The sequence below is a fragment of the Boleophthalmus pectinirostris genome, unplaced genomic scaffold (genome assembly GCF_026225935.1).
Source record: "Boleophthalmus pectinirostris isolate CB_2022bp ecotype Guang Dong unplaced genomic scaffold, ASM2622593v1 HiC_scaffold_2, whole genome shotgun sequence".
In the NCBI taxonomy this organism is placed as follows: domain Eukaryota; kingdom Metazoa; phylum Chordata; class Actinopteri; order Gobiiformes; family Gobiidae; genus Boleophthalmus; species Boleophthalmus pectinirostris.
The window spans coordinates 28,804,455-28,825,761 of NW_026571152.1; the positions used below are offsets into that span (position 1 = coordinate 28,804,455).

Below are 21,307 nucleotides of genomic sequence, written 5' to 3' on the forward strand. Positions count from 1 at the left end.
TCTATGGCTCTGCACTGTGGAAAACGTTTAACCCCAACCCCAACTTGTGTAAAATAAAACTGTGTAGACAAACTGTGCATATACCTCAGATATTTTCTGTAAAACCTTGTTGGCTGTTGTGGGAATAACAGTCAGCACGTGCCAGCCGAATCCCCAAATGCTGGAGGCATGAAGGCGAGCTGAGTGTGCAGTAATAAAATACAGTAGCACAGCAGCCATGTTACAAAAATAGGCACATTTTTTCTGTCACCGAAACGCGGTGATTTAGTGATTTTATTTTTGGTGAAAAGAACTTGGGCAAGCAAGATCTTCCTTGAGATTACATTTACCACTTTTTTGTTAGATTTTTTTTTTTCTTTTGGCATAACAATTAAAAAATTTTTATCTTAGTGTTTTTAGACTTCAAAAACTGAGGCGCTTTTTTTACAATAACTATGCACAAGACATGTATTAGTGATTCTTTAAAACATTTATAAAAGATTCATGCTATTTTGCTGTTGCTGCACCACCATTCTAAATGCCCTACTGTATGTATTCTTGTGTACTGTGCACAGTTAGAACTAGGTTGGAAGTATCCATGTGACAGGAGCCGCAAAATGATATGTTTTTCTCTGTAGGGTGTCGGCAAGATACCAAAAGTTTAAAGACTTGCGTGCCTCGCAAATAGCTTAACTCTAGTTAGAATATCTTCTCAATGTAAAGCGAGATTGGGCATGTGTCATCAAACAGTAAAGCTTTCAGGGATAGAATATAAGGCTTCACCTTTCACCTTTGACAAATATCAATAATAAGCAGTGAAGGGAAGAATATTGAAAAGGCATTTAGTTACAGAACACTAAATACCTGCATTAAAATGTATTTTGAAATGTATTCTGATATATGGTCAAACAGAGTACTGTATTCTGAATACTGAAAATACTTTTATATCGAGTTGCATTATGTTACAGTGAGAAAACAGTTTTAATTTTTGTTGTTATGCATTAATGTATGCCAAATTAGACACAGAAAATCACACATGCACCCACTGTGAGAGCTGTGTTTTCTCTTTTTCTCAATAATTTTGTGCAGTTTGAAGCCTCAGTTGTGTAATCAAATACCATCATGTATTCCTTTTAATTTAGGAAAGTAACTGTATTCTTACCACCACCAAATGAAAAAGTAACTGTACTTTCAGTACATGTATTCAGTTACTTCCCAACATGGATAATAATTTACTTTGTGTAAATGACAATGATTAAACCTTTTTTCTATAGTCTGTTCTGCTTGTTCAAGTCCACTTGTTCGTAGGCTACTGCATGAAGCTGGCACAGGGCCAGGGCTGCGGTCTGTGAGGATAAGCTTTCACCTATGCACTATTTGTCAGCAACACTGTAGCATCCCACAGGGCGTAGTGCAGCAGCGGAGCAGGTGGAGAGCAGCGATGGAGGAGGTGATGAGGAGAAGTGAGGGACAGTGGACTGTGACGGCCCCAAAGGCTTTGTCTCCAGGATACAGTGGCAGCTCTGAACCTCCAGGGAGGCCCATTAGAACTGCACTTGTCCCAGTCTGACTTCCTCCCAGTGTCTGTACCCTCTGGCTCAACTCTTCCTCAGCTCGTGCTCCCGGAGGCCCCAGTAAGCACTGCTGATGTGTCCCCAGCTCCGGATGGGTCCCTTGTTGTGTCTGTGCGTCACTAACACCAGTCAAGACGAGCTCTGCCTCACTGCCTGTAACCACCGCATCAGCAGCTTCACTGGCAGCCTGCATCCTGGAGGAGAGCTGAGGGGGAGATAAAACAAGACACGACGAATACGGAATATAAGAACATGATATGAGAAAACTGAAGCAACAATATCGTGGATCCATTGACTTACTTTTCCAAAGATGTTACATGATTTCAGATGCAAATGTACCTGTGTGAGTTAAAGTGGTGCTTTGTCTGATGAGTGGAGGCTGAGGGGCCCGTGCAGAGCTGGTGGGAGTATGGAGCAACTGTACCATGTGGACAGACAGGAGCTTGTTGGTTTGCTGTGGCCTTAGACTCCAGGGCTGCTGCTGCTGCTGGGGCAGAAACAGGGTTCAACCAGAGGTAAGTTTAAACGTGACACTTGGACTGTCATGATAATTACTGCATCAATTTATCGTTCAATATGAAATATGGGGATAAATATGTATCATGTGTACAATTTCTTTGTAAAATTTGGGAACTTTGGGGTATTTTTGTTGTAATGCAATAACATTTGAGCTGTTAAAGGCTGAATAAGTGAGTGACGTCTGGTTAATTACTGGTTCATTCTGTTATTTAGCTGTTGCTACTCTTGCTAGGCCTTTTAATGATACTGTACATTTGAAAAAAGTTTTTATAAGGATTACCTTGCTTTATTGTTATTCTAACAACGGCATAAATTTGTTTCAATATATTGTGCTTCAAAATTGGTTTTCATTCATGACAGGCCTATGTGATGCTATGAACTTAATTAGGTAATTGATTCCTGTCTATAAGTCAATATAATACTGTATATGTTATGATATACGCCTAAGAAGCTGTGGAATATCATATAACATATCACTGTGGCATAGATTCATAATAGGCTATTTACATCTCCTCATGCTTTGTTTCCTGGGAAACTTACTCCACACAGAGTAACTCTCTCAATGTGGCAGGCTTGGCAGGGTACATTAAATGAATTCACAATGGGCATTGTGTAGGCTATTTATCTATTAATGTTTCCATTGTTTTAGATGTTGCTTTTTATGGAGTCTCTGATAAAGTAACATTGTTCAACATTTGTCAAAATTCTCTGCATCTATGAATGGAACCTGTACTTTTTATGAAGTAGGAAAGATAATGGCATAATGGTAGATTTGACTTTACTGAATCAGTGTTAGAACTTAAAAGGAACTTGAAGTTGTTAATGCTATTGATGGTCATTTGAGTCAGACACTTGTGTTTGAACGGAAGTGACAATCCCTCCACAGCCTCAATAGGCTGAACTGTGAAGCATATTGAGTTCTGGTCATCTCAGGGTAATCTCATGTTGTATAAGATACAAGCCTCCTCGGCCGCCCTTGTGATTATTAATCACATTGGATTTAAAGGGGCCTTCACTTCCTGCAGCTTTGCTTGAGTCAAATGCCTCTTCACCCTGATGGGCTCCTCCAGCAGCAGGGGCCACAGTCCACTAATCAGTACACACTTGAGTTCATTGCATTTAATTTAATTGTCTATTAAAATTATTTCTATTTCTTGAGCTGGTTTTAAAGGACAAGGCAGCATCCTCAAGGCTCTGATTGCTAAAGTGACCAACAAGCTTACATAACAGTCGTTAATCATATTAATATCTTTTACTGCCCATGAGCAAACGAGTTGTTTGACCCCTGCGGTGAGGACCAGGGTTAGCTGAAGACTAATGTCATCTTATTACATTTGGCCATAATGGCGTTGGTATCGTTACCAGCCAGTGGGTAGGGTACACACTTTATTGTCAGATTAGGCTCAAATGGAACTGTGACTAAATGCACCCTGAATTAACACATGTAGTCTATCATGGTGTCAACGCTGTTCGAGGTCACCCAGATGAAATCCGTATGCTCCTGCCTATCGCAGGAAGTTTTATTTTATGCACTTTATTTTTTTCACTAGTAAACCGAGTAGACTACGTCAGTATCGAAAAACTGTCGGCCCCACCTTCACTCAAGTAGCTTTTTCATACATAAGCACTGCTTCTGCCATTTCCGACGTGAGTGGAGTGCTGTGCGCGCTGCGTGCGTCGGTGTTCGGCGTCGGTGAGGGAGCATCAGCTCAGCTCAGTGCGCCGCGGAGGAGGACGACCGCAAATGATTAAAAAAAACAGATCTATATCGGGAAAGCCCCAGCTGTCAGCAGCAGAAACCTGAACAGGTGGCTGCCGTGTCTTAGCGGTGCGCGTCAAGGCGCAGAGACCCTCAACAGCTTGTGGCGCTCACTAATCTTCCCTCTGACGACAGCGCATTTATTCTGCCCGTGTAAAACCAGCGGCTCGGCAGGTTTGGGTCTCCGGAGCTCTGCTCATCGGAATTTACTCATCCTTATAATTTAGCCTACACCTGCAAGTTCACCTCATCAGAACTGTTGGACCTTAGAGGGACTTTTAAGACTTGGATACTATGCTTCTCATTTGGATTGTATAATTATAATCTCTCTGGTGTCCAGCGGTTTCACAGACTCAAAACTCAACATGTTGCCAGAAATAAACAACAAGGTGAGACGTTTTTTATTGGGTTATTTATCGACTCCGTGTCTGTTGTGTTGGTTTCATGCGAAAGGAACTGCCTTGTGTTTAAAAGAATGCACCTTTGTTAAGGATTCAGTCTTTGCCGAGAAACAAGTTTTATTCCACACAATAGTCCGATCTGATAACATTAGATAACAACCTCATAAAACTTTTTTCCCTATATCTGTTTCCTTTGACTGTGAACCAGGTGCTAAGGAAAAATATGATCCACTTCTATTTCAGTCGTTGTAGCCCACTTACTTGAGTGTTTGTGCGCTGACAGATTCTGTAAGTCTATATGTTTTCAGCCTTTTTTTCACACTTTACTCAGGAATTGAATTATAGCCTCTGCGTAATGGAATTGCACATTTTACTGTCAGCACATGACATTTAAATATTTTAGAGTGTGCTTTATGAAAGAGAGACTAGATGCATAAAAAAATACTCATTCTGCCTAACAGCTGTGATCTGAGTGAACACTCTTTAACTGTATCTGTGTTTGTTTACGTTTACGTTTATCCTATGGCAGCTTTATTGCTTTGACCAAGTGACCCTGAACTTCCTTAAAGAGCTCATATTTTTCTCACTCTGTCACTGAGAGGATTCCACTGAAACCTCAAAGGTCTTCTCCACTCTCACCACAAGGATGTTAAAAATAAAATAAAATAAATAAATAGCAGAGGTAAATCTGTGCTGTCTGTGCAATTGTTAGCTGTTGTGATGTTTGAAGTGCGCAGTGGCTCAGGGCTCATTAGCCAGGCTTACAGTAACTGATGTTTTGGGAAACCAAGCTGCACCGCTGACCTACATGGCTTGTTCTCACACCCCGATACTGAACCATGACTACATTATTACTGCTCCTCTCCTTAGTATATTGTTGTTGTGTTACTGAGGCCCAAAGTCAACATAAAGGCCAAACAGGGAGTGGTGTTTTTATCCACAGCCCGAGGGAGACAACTGTTTCTTATAAGCACAAAGGGATGAGTCTTTTTTCGGAGATCGGTGCTGTATTCCCGTAAATGTGGTAAATAATAGCCATCTACTGTAAATCACAACGTCACTCATTAATATACTACACATGTATCTGATTTCTCAATATTATAATAACTGTAGGACAAGTGTGTAGTTCAATAGATAGATAGAATCATCATCACACAACAGATACATGTAGGTTGTGTTGTTGATGCCTCGTGACCAGGGGTTAGGATTAGGACTCCTTCAGGTTAAATAAAACTTTAAAAATCCAGTTACAGTTTATAAAGCCTTTGTAATGGCCGAGTGCCATCTCCATACGCAGCTTAGCTTTGTTTGTCCCATATGTTCTTGCCCTCTGATTAAACGGCACGTGTCTGGCTCTGTGCACAATCATCCCAAATGTCACTGTGTGTTTTTTTAGATTAGCCTCTGAGGCTTTGTATAGTTTCCCTTCTAACCTGTTCAGTCAAGTGTTAAAGAGAGTCATCTGCACGTGTGAATCCACTCCACTACAATGTGCACATGTGCAGACCCCCGCATTCACTCACAGGAATAGACACAACAATGGAGACATGACCAGTGGAGGGACTTAGACTTATACAAACTTTATTGATCCACAAGGGAAATGATTTGGACACAGGACAGTTGTCATAAATATTGAACATCAAAGTCATTTGTAGGTGTAACTAATGAACAGCTCTTGTTCTTGTCCAGGCGTCTAGACCAGAGGCGTTCCCTCATCCCCACAGAATTCTATCAGATGGATCACGCCTCGGATCAAACCGGTCATGCACACAGGTCAGTACTATTTTAAACGTTTGTGTACATGCCTGTGTGTCCCTGTCCGCATATCTTTGTTTAGAATCTTCCCTTTTGGTCCAAAACAAACATAGTTGCAACTGTCCACATCTGTCAGTGCCTTGTGAGGGGTATTGTGGTCTCACACATCAGACTTCTCCATAGTGCCAGATGACTGATACAAGCGTGTCTAATTCAAGCAGCGTGCGCCCAATCTTGTAGCGGCACGGAGCTGTGTTTACTTCCTTTGCCTGTTGTGGCAGGTGCTCATGACTATATTTAGCCCTATCTCTATGCATCTTAACCACATCCCAAGCAGCGCTTAACATGTGAATGAAATTATACACAACCAATTCTATTTTGAAATATCAATGCTTTATTGCATAGATCTGTTATATAGATGGTTTAGTACTTTGTCACCCACTTTGTCCTATAAGGCTCAACTCTTAGTTTTTTCTTAGTCCAGTTGGCCACGAAGTGAAGTCTATATTTGCCCTCATTGCTGGGTCATAGCCTTGCAAGGCTGTGACACATGTAATCTTGCTTCAGAAGCACGTAGGATGGCAGCTAGAGAAAGGCGGCTGCTGCTCATCACCTCTCCCACAGAGAGGCCGCAGACAGGCTTTGTCTCTCTCTCGCTCACTATGGTCCGTAATTCCAGCGGCTGCCTGTGGGGGGTCCTGGTCACCTGAGCCTTTGCTGTGAATGCCAATTGGCTGCAGCCCATGCCAGATGCTAACTTAGCAAAATAAAGATAATTTAGCTAAATCAAATATAATCTACATGACTGTCTTAATGGAATGTCTAATTTAATTAAAATAACTGTTTGTTGCAGAAGTTTGGCCCTGGCATAGGAACCTTACCACAGCTTGAGCCTCCCGTGGTCCAAGTTGTGGTCAGTAATGCCAAAAACCAGCACCAGCAGACAGACAGCATCCTGCCCCAAATCTCCTCCAAAGGGACTCTCAACAACTTCCAGACTCACATGGTTGGTTGCCATCAGTGTATTACTTTGATTACTTCTTTATTAGACTTAGACATTAGACCTAGACAAACTTTTTATTTATTTGTTCAAGAGGCCATAACGAGGAACAGTGCAAAAATGAAATAGAGATTGACATGACATTATTCCTCTATTTATACTTTTGACTGAATGTTTCAAAAGGAGGAAAGACCGAAACCAGCTCAGCAGTTTGCCATGCGATTTGGAGCAACACTGGATAAAGTGCCTGTGTCACGCAACAACAAGATTTTCAGCAACAAACTAGAGAAAGAAAAAGCATATGAAGGACTGAGGCTACCAATGACTCCTGCTGGTATGGGCGCATGTAGAATTAGATCATGTTAGCATTAAACTAAAAATATTCCACTGATTCTGATTCACAGTCCTTGGCTTTCGGCACGTGTGTTATCTGTATGAATTCGATGTAAGTGACTCATGCTGTCCACCTCTTCTTCCACCCCGTTGCAGAGGCACTGAAGAACTTCCAAGAGCGTTTGACGGAGTTTGAACAAGAGGAGATAATGGACTACTCAGAGATCTGGTTCCTGGGTCTGGGAGCACAGAAGATTGAAGGGTCACAAGGTGCACCTCAGAACTCGGGATATGATGATGAACACGGGAGCTATATAAGGGTATGCTATTCTTACTAAAGCTTTCTTACATAGTGCTGAGTATGTTCAGTTCTTACATCACTTGGAACAATGAAATATACATGACCAGATGCTTTACTTTGACCCTAATCCTTCTAGAGTCCATCCAGTAACACACTTATTGTACTTCGTGGTACAATATGTGATCTTAGTTCATGATCGGTTGTTTTAGTTTTGTCAAGAACAATTTATGCAGTGGTGTCTTATATCATTATGTAAAGGACATCCTGTTGGGGTTGAATAATAGAGCATGGAGGCTTTATATGTCTAAGCCACTGTCAGGGCTGTGACTGGTGATTACAGCAGTGCTATGGGGTATCTAAGAGAGCAGCTGTTACAACATCCGCATGCAAACAGAAAGATAAAATCAGTGCAAATTACTGCTACTAATTATACAAGCACTGCATGTGAGTAAGAAAAAGAAAAAATGGTTAATTTGTTAAATTTATAATACAAAATATCAGCCTTCTTCATTAAGTTTCCTTGGATCTTTTCTGTTAAAAGTTGATGTTTAATTTCCTGATGCTTTTTCAGGTGCTTCATGACCACATCGGATACAGATTTGAGGTGCTTGAAGTCATTGGGAAAGGCTCTTTTGGGCAGGTCCTAAAATGTCTCGACCACAAGAACAATGAGCTGGTAGCCATCAAGATGATCCGCAATAAGAAAAGGTATAAAAATTACTCAATATGTGTGATAATATCCCCTGTAAATCCTTAATCAGAGAGGACTGGTTTTACACGTTTCAAGGTCAAGTACTTGTGAGATTCAAGGCAGAATGTGTTATTTGTCACATTCGCATTCACTCAACTCCTCCCCTCATCTGAGATATTGTATCTTGTTACATTTCAGTCTGCCAAATATTTCAGATCCCTTTTTAGCGTGATAAAAGTCGGCACCCTGGGGTGTTACATTACCTGTCTGCCCTTAGTTTGTCTCACGGTGAATTCCTGCTTGTTAAATGCAGCAGCCACTCGGTTTTACCACGACTTGAATTATGCAGCAAACAAAATGAGTGCAAACTACCACAGGCCTGCCCCCATGCTCTCCACCTTGTTAGCCTTGTTCAGATCTAGTTTCCTTGAACAGATTGTATATGGTCTAGTATTTATAGAGCACATATACTGCTCTATTTAATGTACACGGAAGGGCTTTTGCGTATGTCAGTCAACACCTCTTAGTAAACCAGTACAGATATTTTTAATCCTCACCAGAGCTGTGTTATAATTTATGTCTATCTTGTGACTGCAGGTTTCATCACCAGGCGTTGGTCGAGCTGAAGATCCTGGATGTGCTCAAGAAGAAAGACAAAGACAATCTCCACAACGTCATTCACATGAAGGAGTACTTCTACTTCAGAAATCACCTCTGCATCTCCTTTGAGCTCCTGGGGTCAGTACATACCATAGTGAAACTCCAGATTAAACTCTGCGACCATCTTTCCCACTACTTAATTGCTTCGTGGTAGCCTCATAGATCACCGTGAATTCCCAGTTATACCCATCTATTTGAAGCAGATAGTTTTATGTCTCACTTTGGCTGAATGACCTTTAGAGGACGACTTGGACTGCTACCTTGTCTAACATTACAGTCACTGAACCCTTAAGTTAAAGCCTTGATTAGGGCCCTATCTTTTACTCCTTCTTGCTTCATGGTGTGAAGGCTCATATTACACAGGCTAAAGACGTTTATGCTTATCACAAGCAGCAAGAAATAGCAGGAGCAAACGGTCTGTCTCTGTCTTCCTCTGGAGATGAGTACTATAATGGGTGCATGTATATGGAGACAGTGAGAGTATAAATAGGAGAGTTCTTCTATAGTCTGCAGCTATTCACATGCCTATGAAGACTCACAACAACTATATCTGTTTATTTGTTTTGCAAATTTAAAACAGAAATTCCTTTGTAGTCTCAGTCTCAGGTATAAACAACAAATTAAAAAGAATAAATTAGAAATAAAAAATATGGAGTATGCATTTATACCGTTTCAATACACAGAAGGAAAGACTTTAAAAATATCCTAAATATCTTGAAAAGTATTAATCCAGAAAGGATTCCCATAGAAAGATATTGATTTGAAAGTATCTCCTGTAAATAATTTCCCTTGTGGATGAATGAAGTTTGTCTAAACATTGGTACAAGAGTAAAAGTTATTTTACAAAATTTTATTCTCATGGCATTCTTATTATCAAATACTTAGCTATCTATTATTCTAACTATTCATGATGAGGATGAAATTATAAAAAGTGCTTTTGAAATCCCATTTTTGTTTTTTATATTTATGTAATTTTTTTTTTCTCAACAGAGTGAACTTATATGAGCTCATCAAAAAGAACAACTTCCAGGGCTTCAGCCTGGCTCTGATTCGTCGCTTCACTCACGCACTGCTCAGGTGTCTGCAAATGCTGCACAAGGAGAAAATCATCCACTGTGACCTCAAGCCGGTACTGAGCCTGTCTCCTGTTAACATTCATGGACCACATTTTATCACAGAAATAAGTGGCAATAAGGGTCAATAAGAGGCTGCAGACTTTTGTAACACCTATGGACATTAAACCAGAGGCAGAAAACCTCTTGATCTCTTCTTTTAATTTCGTGTAATCCTGAATTGTATTGGTTTATTTATTTGATAGTGACACTGCATATTAATGAACAATGCAAATGCAATTCAAAATACAAAACAGTTACAAAGAGATATAACGGAACAGTAAAAGGTCAGATTAAAAGTGTAAGACAAGCTGTATGTATAACTGATTTATACTTAAATTTATAACTAGGGGTTGCATTGGAATGTGATTTAAAATTTCAAGTTTTTGTATCTGATTTGTTTGTTTTTTCATTTCAGGAGAACATTCTTTTGTCACAGCGAGGGCCTGGGAACATCAAAGTGGTCGACTTTGGATCGAGTTGTTACGAGCAGCAAAGAGGTGGGTCAGTCCGCACTGTCTCTGGAACACATCTGTAGTCAAAAAACACATGTGCTCAGTTTCAGTGTAGTGAAAGATTGTTTTGTACTGTGGTGGAAGAAGTACTGAATTTTGTTACTTAAGTGAAAGTACAGATACTGAAGAGAAAAAATGCTCTAGTAAAAGTAAAAGTATCACATGGAAAAATCTACTTGAGTAAAAGTATTGAAGTACCCGTTTAAAAAAGTAAAAGTATTTTTTTCATATTTTAAGGTCTTATGAGGTTGCAGATGTAGTGATTTGTGCAGAAACAATTGAATTTTTTCTAGCTGTTTTTCTTTGTATCTTTCTGTTTGCTCAAATTATGAACATGTCAAAAATAAACCCTTAGCCTTTTCTGCAGGCCTCACACAATAATAAAAAATATTTTTACTTTTCAGTGCAGTTCAAAAATGTAGTGGAGTAGAAAGTACTCTCAGATGCAGTGAAGTAAAAAGAATCCACTTTAAAATGTACTTTAAAGTACGGATAGTATCTAATACTTTTTACCTAAAGGTGCATTGTTTAACTTTTCTGGCGGAGGGCCTATCAGACACTTTTCTCCATGGAGATGTTGTTGCTTTGTCTAGAATGTTTCACAGTACGGTATTAAACCTTTCTATCATCATGGAGACCAAACCAGACCAAGTTACAGGTCAGATCTGTGGAGAGGGAACCCCACTTACAGTCAGAATGCCTGTTTTTGTAGGTATTTTTCAGCTATAAAACCATCTGTACTTGAATATGTCTAAGGTAGAGCTGTTTAACATCATACTGTGGAACATTTCAGGCAGAGCAGTGACACATCCATAGAAACAAATGCATCATTAAGTTGAGTACTTTACAACTTTTACTTTCCACCACTGTTTTTGTTACGGATGTCATGTGTATGATTATTTGTCTTGAGTGAAACATTTCTCGCTAATATATAATTCATCTTCTGTACAGTTTACACGTACATCCAAAGTCGCTTCTATCGCTCCCCGGAGGTCATCCTGGGTCACCCCTACAGCATGGCTATCGACATGTGGAGCCTGGGCTGCATCCTGGCTGAGCTGTACACAGGCTACCCTCTGTTCCCCGGAGAGAGTGAGGTGGAACAAATTGCCTGCATAATGGAGGTACCCAGGCTCTTTTCCCCTCATAAACAAAAGTTGGTGACTGAGGTGTGTGCTGAAGATGTCCTGATGTTTGCAGGTTTTGGGAATGCCTCCTAATGATTTTGTTCAATCTGCATCAAGGAGGAGGCTATTTTTTGGTAAGTTTGTCAGGTTTTTTTTGGTGCATTGTGTAACTTTTCTGGTGGAGGGTCCATCAAATGCTTTTCTCCATGGATGTTGTTGCTTCATCTGGAATGTTTCACAGTATAATATTAAACTTCACTTCTTCATGGAGACCAAACCAGAACAAGTTATAGGTCAGATCTGTGGAGAGGCAACCCCGCTCACAGTCAGAATGCCTGTTTTTCTGTATTTCTCTGCCATAAAACAACCTGTAATTTAATAATTGTAAGTTAGAGGTTATTAATGTCATATTGTGGAACATTCTACGCATATCAATGACATAATTCTAAAAACAAACAGGTGACGGACTCCCAACCAAAATGTTACATAGTGCACCTTCAAGATAGTCTTTATGCCCAATTAACTAACTTCATCTAAATTATTTTAATGTCAGATTCAAAGGGAAATCCAAGGAACATCACCAACAGCAAAGGAAAGAAACGAAGACCTGGTTCAAAAGAGATGTCAGAGGCACTGAAGACAAATGATGCTTTGTTCTTGGATTTTATTCAACGCTGCCTCACGTAAGTTAATTTTCCATTTCTATTTCTGTTTGTATGTTGTTGTTTTTTTGTGGATTATTGTAGCGTGACGAAATGTTGTTGTTTTTTTTGTTTTTTTCAGTTGGGATCCCACCAAGCGGATGACTCCAGATGAGGGGCTGCAGCATCAGTGGATCCTCGAGGGTAATTTCAACAAAGTTCGACCCAGAACCAGGCCAACTGTGAAGAAAACAAATGACGGTTCAACCAACACAGACAGCATCATTGACAACAAAAAGCAGAACAGCAGCAAGCCAGGTAAAAATATATATATTTATAATGACCACAAATATGAAATTAAAGGTCCACTGTTTAACTTTTCCACCACAAACTTGTTTTGCTTTGCCTGAAAGTTTTCACAGTATGGAATTAAACTCATCTATGCTGCATTTATTCAATAACAGGTGTTTTACTGTCTAAAAATACTATCGAAAACATGCACTGTGAGTGAGTGAGCTTCTCCGCAGATCTGCTTGTAACTTAGCCCTGGAAATAGATAAATTAAATGCCATACTGTGGGACATTCTAGCCAAAGCAATAACATTTCCATGTATCTTTACATATATACAGTCTAATGACCACAAATGGGAAATGATTTAATCTAATCATACTTGTTTTTTATTATAGTTTTAAAGGTCCCTTCAGACTCAACTGCTAATGACAAACTCAACCAAAGTTCAGTTGAGCGTCTGCGACCAATCGGGGCTTCGGCGGAGGAGGAGGTTTGTGAGCACACACAACAAGAAGGAGAGCGTCCCGTCCATATCATAATCAAGCCTCAAGAGGAATTGGGCACTGACAGAAACAGCAGTGAAGAACCAGCCGAGTGTTTACCCCCAATCATGTAACCACAGGAGAATCTGTGAGTGGCTACCGTGTATCTTAAAAAGTTATTTTTGTTGGAATGGTCAAACAAACCTCTTATTTGACAGTGTACTTGAATGGTGCATGAAAAGGGCACAATCTACCAAAAACATACTTTATGAATCAAGTATGTTAAGATTCAAACAATGACATCTCAAAGTCCCTGGTGTTGTTAGCTTTAAATGAAACTGATGTTTACAGCAGAAAATTAAAGCGATGATATATCCATATTTATATAGATATCCATATTTATGATTAAGACCAGCTTCCTTACAAAATATTGAAGGTCAGACACAATAGAAGCACAAGGCTCGGAAGTTATATTGTACACATAGACTGTATATATAAATGGACATAGCTAATCAGCAAGCCACCTTGTTCCACATAGGAAGTGAGCATGGGGGTGCTTCCGGCTCCATCGACTCTGTTTCCATTTCACTTTGAACTGAAAGAAAGTCACCCCTATCTCTGTAACTGTTGCTGTCAGGCTGCTCATTTTGGTCTTAAAATCTTTGTATTAACCCAGTCTACATGATTCTGGTGTTTTTATTTTGCTTATTTTGTCTTATATAAATCTTGGCTCCATATTTGCCCCTAAAATGTCTAGCCTCTGTGAGCTTCATTGGACTAGAGCTGAACACTCCCACAATCCCTTTGTCCACTTGTTTATACAGTCTATGATTGTACATGGCTTTGTAATACTGTAACTCTGAACCCAGTCTTTGCAGAGCATTGAACTATTTTATAAATAGGTTCAACTTTCATTGTATTTTTGTATCCTCATAATGCAGTAGATACAAACAAAAGTGCATGTATAAGTCATTGTATTGCTTCTAAATGCTTTATTTATATGTGCAATAACGGCTGAGCCAAATACTTTTTTTCTGTGTTTTTTACAACATAAATATAGCTGTAACACATCTGTATAGCCTGATGGTTTTGAATGTCTTTAGTTTTTCCCTCATTATTGGTGAATTATTGGTATGTTTCTAAGTTCATTATTTGTATATGTTTTTGTACAATTGTAAATAGTTTATCCATAATTTTCTGTGTATGTGAAAGGCAGAAGATGTTATAGGATCAACATTTTCAGAATATCATTAAGGACATTAGACAAGGTTTTACTTGTTGTTAATGATGTATGGACTTTGGACACATTTTGTAAGTCTATGAGACCTACAATTTTTATATACAGGTGTACTAGACAAACAACAGATCTGATATCAATAGTTTGTGCCTTGCAGTATTAGAAATTTTGCACTTTACTCTAGCGTGTAGACAATGAAATTAGAAAATCTAAGAAAACAAAAAATGGTTGTGCATTGTGTTCAGCACCACTGAAGTGATCTTCTAATTCTACATTTACTCACAATCCTTCCTAGAATTCAGTGTCCCAAAACCCCAAACAGAGGATGCAAAGTAGCTATTTTAAATATTATTTGTATTTCCATTATAAAATAAAAAATAAAATAAAATATGTTTTAAACATACATTTCACATGATTTCATTCATTTGACAAGTTCAAGTACATTTCAATTAGCATCTACTATATTTCTCATGAAATAAATGTGTGTAATAGTAGTGTATAATGCCTAATGTACCAAAATAACATTGTGAGGCAATTTGGCAAATGTCACAGAGACAATGGACAATGAACCTAAAGCAATGAGATACGGTCTCTGAAGATCTTACAATCTTGAAGGATCCTAATTGAGACTAAATTGTAGTGTGGTTAACATGAGCGGCTTTTTACATTTGAGTAGCAATTAAATTCCGCCACCTTCTGTTCGAGTAGAGAATTGCATGCTCTTGTAGAATTTTACTGTAAAAAAATGTTTAAAAAAAGATATTGATGCATTAACACTAATTACTGGGAAGCTTTTGAATTCCTAAGTAAGCTTTTTTTTTTTTTTTTTTTTTTTTTTTTTTTTTTTGCAAATCATCAAATACAAACAAATAGAGCACGCTACGGTACCGATAGGACCAATAAATACAAAAAGAGACATACAACATGACAGCATAACAACACAACAGCCTATCAACAACATCAATTTTATTCAAGATTTGTGTGTGTGTTTCTTTTTCTTTGAAAGAGACTGGAAAGTAAATATTTAGTTCTAATCTTTTTTATTGTCCTCTTTTTGGATTTTTAAAGAATGTAATCCTTTTTCACTGAATTGGGAATAATTTAAGGAACATCTCAAAGCAATTGTTATTACGCATTAACATCACAAAATTCAACGCCTTACACCCATACCCTAACCCATACGGTCTATGCTTACAACCAGTGTTGGGAAGGTTACTTTTAAAATATATTCCCTTATAGATTACAGATTACATACCCCAAAATGTAGTTTGTAATGTAATCCATTAAATTACTTAAAGTGAGTAACGTAATCTGAATACTTTGCATTACTTGGTTTGCTGTAGAGAAGCAAAGACGAGGAAATCTTCACATAAGATATTTTGTCTGCTAAAAGAAAATTAAAAAGCCCAGACTTTACTTAACCAGATTAAAAATATTATTGATAGTTTAGGTTTAAACCTGGTTTGGACCTGGTTTAGTCCTGGTTTAGTCCTGGTTTAGACTTAGTTTAGACCTGGTTTTAGACCTGGTTTAGTCTTGGTTTAGACTTAGTTTAGACCTGGTTTTAGACCTGGTTTAGTCCTGGTTTAGTCTTGGTTTAGACTTAGTTTAGAACTGGTTTTAGACCTGGTTCAGTCCTGATTTAGGCCTGGTTTAGTCTTGGTTTAGACCTAGTTTAGACCTGGTTTAGACTTAGTTTAGACCTGGTTTTAGACCTGGTTTAGTCCTGGTTTAGTCTTGGTTTAGTCTTGGTTTAGACTTAGTTTAGACCTGGTTTTAGTCCTGGTTTAGTCCTGGTTTTGACCTGGTTTGGACCTGGTTTAGTGTCCGGCAATGAGTGGAATTACCGGGAAAAACAAAAAAAAGGGATATAGCCGAAATGTGAAAACAGGAAAATACCGCCATGTAATCAATTTATTTCAACAAAGTAACTGTAATCCAATTACCACTCATGGAAACAGTAACTGTAACTGAATACAGTTACTCATAATAAGTACTCTGATTATGTAACTCCGGTACATGTAATCTGTTACTCCCCAACACTGCTTACAACTTATTTGGAGGCATCGCATTTCGCAAACGACAAAATACGGTTTGTCCCAAGCTGTATGCCGTAGCAGGAAAGATGGCGGCTGTATCGCTCATAAGCCGTCCTGCGAGTGTCCTTTCAAAGATTTCAGGTGAGTACATCTAAATAGAGATAATTGTTGGCTTTAAAAAATAATATGTAAATGTTAAGTAGTACCGCAGATGTTTACAGACGTGTTTAGACGCTGATTGCATTAGCACAAGATACTACGCTGAAGTGACCTTGCTAACAGCTCTGCTAACAGACTGTGCTTACATTAGACTGTATAAAAAATATTAACAGTCTGTGCTTTCATTAGCTCCCAAAAAAAATATGCATTATTGTAGTGATCACTTAGTGTTTATGTTACTGTTTGTTTATCTATTTGCTATTGCATTATCGTGAACGGCTAATTGCTTTGGCAGCTTTAGATACGGTGTAAGCAAATATTATGTCTTTTCTACACGCATGTTAACTTCAATGTGTAACCAAAGTAGACCTAACATTTGTGGATAACCTTAAAAATACTGTTGCTTTTGATGTTCAAGTACTGTATGTATTTCCACTGCGCACTTGAAGCAGGCAGCAGCAGCCCTGTTTGGACTCTTGCCTGTGTCAGCTCGGGTCAGCGGAGGGAGCTGCATCATGCAGTCATCCCCAAAGGCAAAGGGGGACGCTCTTCCTCCAGTGGGATCGCAGCCACTGTCTTTGGGGCTACCGGGTTCTTGGGCCGTTATGTGGTCAACAGACTCGGTAAGTTGAAAAGGTAGCACTTAACAGGACAAATTATACTATCTGAGCCCTTTGTTTTAACTTAAACAACAATGCACTAATTATTCTTCTTAATCCACTTCTGTTTTCTATTTGTATTATATTTTTTCTAACTTGCAGGTCGAATTGGTTCTCAGATTGTCATCCCTCACCGCTGTGATCAGTATGACATCATGCACTTGAGACCCATGGGGGACCTTGGCCAAATTATATTCATGGTTTGTAGACCAGCCTCTTGTGTTTACGAATTCTACTTGACCCCATAATAACATGTCACATCTAACCCAATAGTTACAAATCCTCAACCAGCTATGGTCATAAATGTGATATTTTTATTTAATTTGTCAAAGGAGTGGGATGCCCGAGACAAAGACTCCATCAAACGTGCTCTAGAGCATTCTAACGTTGTCATTAATCTGGTGGGCGAAGAATGGGAGACAAGGTATTTTATTATAATTAGTTGTATTGTTTATTGCTGTTATTTAATCATGTAAAATGATTTTGTTATTGTCATTTACAGGAACTATAGCTTCCATGATGTCTTCGTTACCATTCCCCAGCATATAGCTCGAGCAGCTAGACAGGCTGGCATTACCAAGTTTGTGCACATGTCCCACCTCAATGCTGATATACGCAGTCCATCGAAGTACCTGAGAAACAAGGTAAAGTGCTTAGTCTTAATACAACACACTATGGTAATACTGCTGCTCATAAATCTGACATTGAAATTACTTAGGCTGTTGGAGAGACTGCTGTGAGAGACGAGTTTCCTGAAGCCATCATCATGAAGCCTGCTGAGATGTTTGGGAGGGAGGACAGATTCTTCAATTATTACGCAAGTAAGATGAAGCAATTTATACCAGTTTTGTTTGTTTACAGCATAGCATTGCATTTTAGATGTGCTTTTTATGGTCAATAGGTTTGCTTCAATACATTTTCTTATGCCTATTAATTGTTGTGAATAAAAATATCAAACCAAAGATTTACCTCAAGTTAGAGCTGGGCAAAAAAAAAGATTATTTGAAAAAAAATAGCTAAATTGTCAAATTGAGGTCACCTGTGCACAAAGGCACCATCTTCAGTGGCTTTGCACACCTCTTTAAAAAAGGATTAAATATAATCTTGAGCCTAAATTAGCAAGTCCCAGTTGCTGTCTTCTGTCCATCTCTGAGGAGAGATAATGCTCTACCCCTGAGTATCCATAGCAACACTGTCACTTAGGCTACGTTCAGACTGCAGGGCTTAATGCTCAATTCCGATTTTTTTGTGAAATCCGATGTTTTTGTGAGGTCGTTCACATTTCCAATTAAATGCGACTTGTCTGTGACTCCAGTGTGAACGGTAAACGGCCCGAAAGTGTCCCGCATGCGCACTGGAGGACACGATGACGTCAACCCCATGCGTCAACCGCAGCGAGCGTGCTCTGTGTTTACGGAAGTTGTCCAAATATGGTTGCGAGCATTGAGCACCTGGCGATTTTACAGTTCCGGTTTCCGCCTGCTTCAGCGCAGAATAATGACGTTTGTCGCTTGTTAATGACGTGTAGGTTGGATGGATGCGCTTTGGCCGTTCAGACTGAAGTCGCATGTCAAAAGATCGGATATGTATCGGATTCAGGACCACATATCCAAGTGGCCTGGGTCGCATTTGAAAACTGACTGTCATTAAAAGATCGGATACAGGTCACATAGAAGCCAAAAAATCAGATTTGGGTCACTTCAGGCTGCAGTCTGAACGCAGCCTTAGTTGCACATGGTATGATGCATGCAAACTTTTTAATGTGAAATGAGCTTACTCTGTCTCTCAGAAACCAAGCTTACTTGTTATGCAGAAAACTGGAGTGTGAATTCAGCATGACAAGCACTGAGATAATAGTTTGGCCTGTTTATTGAAGGACAACAGCTATGTTATTGTAATAAGATTAAAATAATGGAAACAAATGCAGAATTGAATACAGTGACCCTTGTGTCATTAAAAAGAGGGTATTTTACTTCTGTGGAGTATTCATGCGACTTTCGCCAAAAACAACATATTAACATGTTTTACAAGTTTCACTTTAGTTTTTTGGTGCTCTGAGTTTCCCCTCCCTTTGCCCCGCACATTAAGTCACTCCCCCTTCAGAGCGCTATCACAATACAATCAGTGTGCATTCTGCTAATTAAACTACTACACATCCCCTAAGGTTTGTCAAGTTGTTGTACAGTTATCATGTTTTTGTTTATGAAGAATTGTCATGTGGGGGTGACGTAGGCCTGTGGGCTGAGCATTGCACATAATCTGCAGATAGTTGTAAGGGGATTTCGAATAGGGTCTGGGAGAGATTCCTAAAATACTGAAACATGCATGGATGACATCTTAAACCTCTTCAGATTTTTGATGAGGAAACAACTTCCAATAATATGGAAGAAAGTAAGAAAGCTTTTCTTTCTACCCCTTCTTTAATCCATTTATCCAAAGGTGTCTTTTCTGAGCACTGAAAAATACATTTTGCCCACATTGTTGTCAGTTAAAAATGTGTAGCGTTCACAATTTCTTAATGAATTCATGTATATTCTCATAATTCTCATAACATTGCTGTTGCTGACAGTAGAGGGAGCTTCAACATTTAAATGCCTCATTGGAAATGGGTGTAGTTAATAATAAAGTGTGTTTTTTTTTTTTTTTTTTTTTTTCCAAATGTAAGCATTATTTTAAGTTAGATGTGAAATGGTAATCCTAAAGTGACCAAAGGGAATTAAAACCTTAAGTTTACTTTTTGGCCATATCATCTATTTTTATTATTGTTAATATGTATTACAATGACAAGTACAAGATAATAATATAAACATAACATAATATTATTGACCTTGTTTCATGGAATATTTCAGATATGCGCTGGTTTGGCAATGCTGTTCCCTTGATGGCTCTGGGAAAGAAGACTGTGAAGCAGCCTGTTCATGTGAGTTTGTTTACCGCATGGCAGTTTAAGGTTTATTATGTCTGAAGGGTTTAAGTGAACCTTGGAGTGACTGGCCTAGTAGTCTGAAACAATCTTTTTTTTTTTTTTATTGTGCCTGTATCTGCTTTATGGCAAATCATTTCTTTTAAGATAAGTAGCATTTCCTTTTGCAGGTGGTGGATGTGGCAAAGGCCATTATAAATGCTGTCAGGGATCCTGACGCTAATGGCAAGACCTACGCACTTGTTGGGTAAGATTTGTTACAATGTTATACGTTAATGTAATTAAATAATTTTTATTCATGCAAAATGTTCTTGTTTTCAGTCCCAATCGCTACCTGCTCCATGATTTGGTGGAGTATATTTATGCTGTGGCACACAGGCCCTTTGTACCTTATCCAGTCCCTCGTCCTCTTTATCAGTAAGATGATATTTAGTTGCCATTAAATGCTGACTTGATATGAGCAACCCAATGTGATGAGTTTCTAACAGTCCTATAGCTAATCTTTATTTTTATTATTTTAGCCTTGCAGCTAAAGTTTTCTCCATGAACCCATTTGAACCCTGGACATCCCCAGACAAAGTTGACAGAGTAAGAAAATACTGTGTGTGCAAAGTGTGTTCTTTTTAGATGTATCAAACAATATTTAATTGTGCTTTTGTTTCAGTTTCACATAACTGACATGAAGTACCCAGGTCTTCCAGGTTTAGAGGATCTGGGCATTACTCCCTCCTCAGTAGAACAAAAGGCAATTGAGATCCTGCGCCGCCATCGCCGCTTCCGTTACCTTGAAGCTGAACTGGATGAGACAAAGCCAGCCAAGACGGTCAACTTTTAAAGAAAAGATCATGGTTGTTCATGGTTACATTTCTCAACATTAACTGAGCTGCAGGAGGATTTGACCTTTATCAATGCTTTGTCTTTAAATGTATTGTGTACATAAATAAAGTTTTATCACCAGTATGGTTGATTCATCTTGTTTCTCTGGTATTAGTTGTGGTTGCATTAAATATGAGTTTACCAAATATTTTATGAGATAAAGCTGGTGATCGTCTAAATATGTTTTAAACTTTTCAGCCCACGCTTACAAATCGGCATGAGAAATTTGAGCGAAAAAACAAGGCTGTCACAGGACTTTTGTGTTTAACTCAA

The 21,307-nt window shown here is 38.8% G+C and overlaps 2 protein-coding genes across 3 annotated transcripts; both read left to right on the forward strand.

Annotated features, from left to right (window-relative positions):
* Positions 1-3,845: 3,845 nt before the first annotated feature.
* On the forward strand, positions 3,846-13,707 carry dyrk4 (dual-specificity tyrosine-(Y)-phosphorylation regulated kinase 4). Its single transcript, XM_055155815.1, has 14 exons — positions 3,846-4,220; positions 5,922-6,005; positions 6,841-6,993; positions 7,171-7,321; positions 7,477-7,640; positions 8,193-8,329; positions 8,910-9,050; positions 9,963-10,101; positions 10,503-10,584; positions 11,551-11,723; positions 11,800-11,860; positions 12,280-12,409; positions 12,510-12,685; positions 13,055-13,707. The coding sequence occupies exons 1-14, from the start codon at positions 4,197-4,199 to the stop codon at positions 13,273-13,275; spliced, it is 1,836 nt and encodes a 611-aa protein (XP_055011790.1). The 5' UTR covers positions 3,846-4,196; the 3' UTR covers positions 13,276-13,707.
* Positions 13,708-16,467: 2,760 nt separating this feature from the next.
* ndufa9a (NADH:ubiquinone oxidoreductase subunit A9a) lies at positions 16,468-21,118 on the forward strand. Of its 2 annotated transcripts, none has more exons than XM_055155816.1 (11): positions 16,468-16,558; positions 17,026-17,199; positions 17,338-17,435; positions 17,568-17,659; positions 17,738-17,879; positions 17,954-18,056; positions 20,085-20,155; positions 20,329-20,405; positions 20,480-20,575; positions 20,680-20,746; positions 20,823-21,118. In XM_055155816.1, exons 1-11 carry the CDS (start codon positions 16,504-16,506, stop codon positions 20,991-20,993), a joined length of 1,146 nt encoding a protein of 381 aa, XP_055011791.1. In that variant the 5' UTR covers positions 16,468-16,503; the 3' UTR covers positions 20,994-21,118. The 2 variants fall into 2 exon arrangements, with proteins under 2 accessions (XP_055011791.1, XP_055011792.1); XM_055155817.1 differs by having other exon boundaries at positions 16,495-16,558; positions 17,029-17,199.
* The last annotated feature ends 189 nt before the right edge of the window (positions 21,119-21,307 follow it).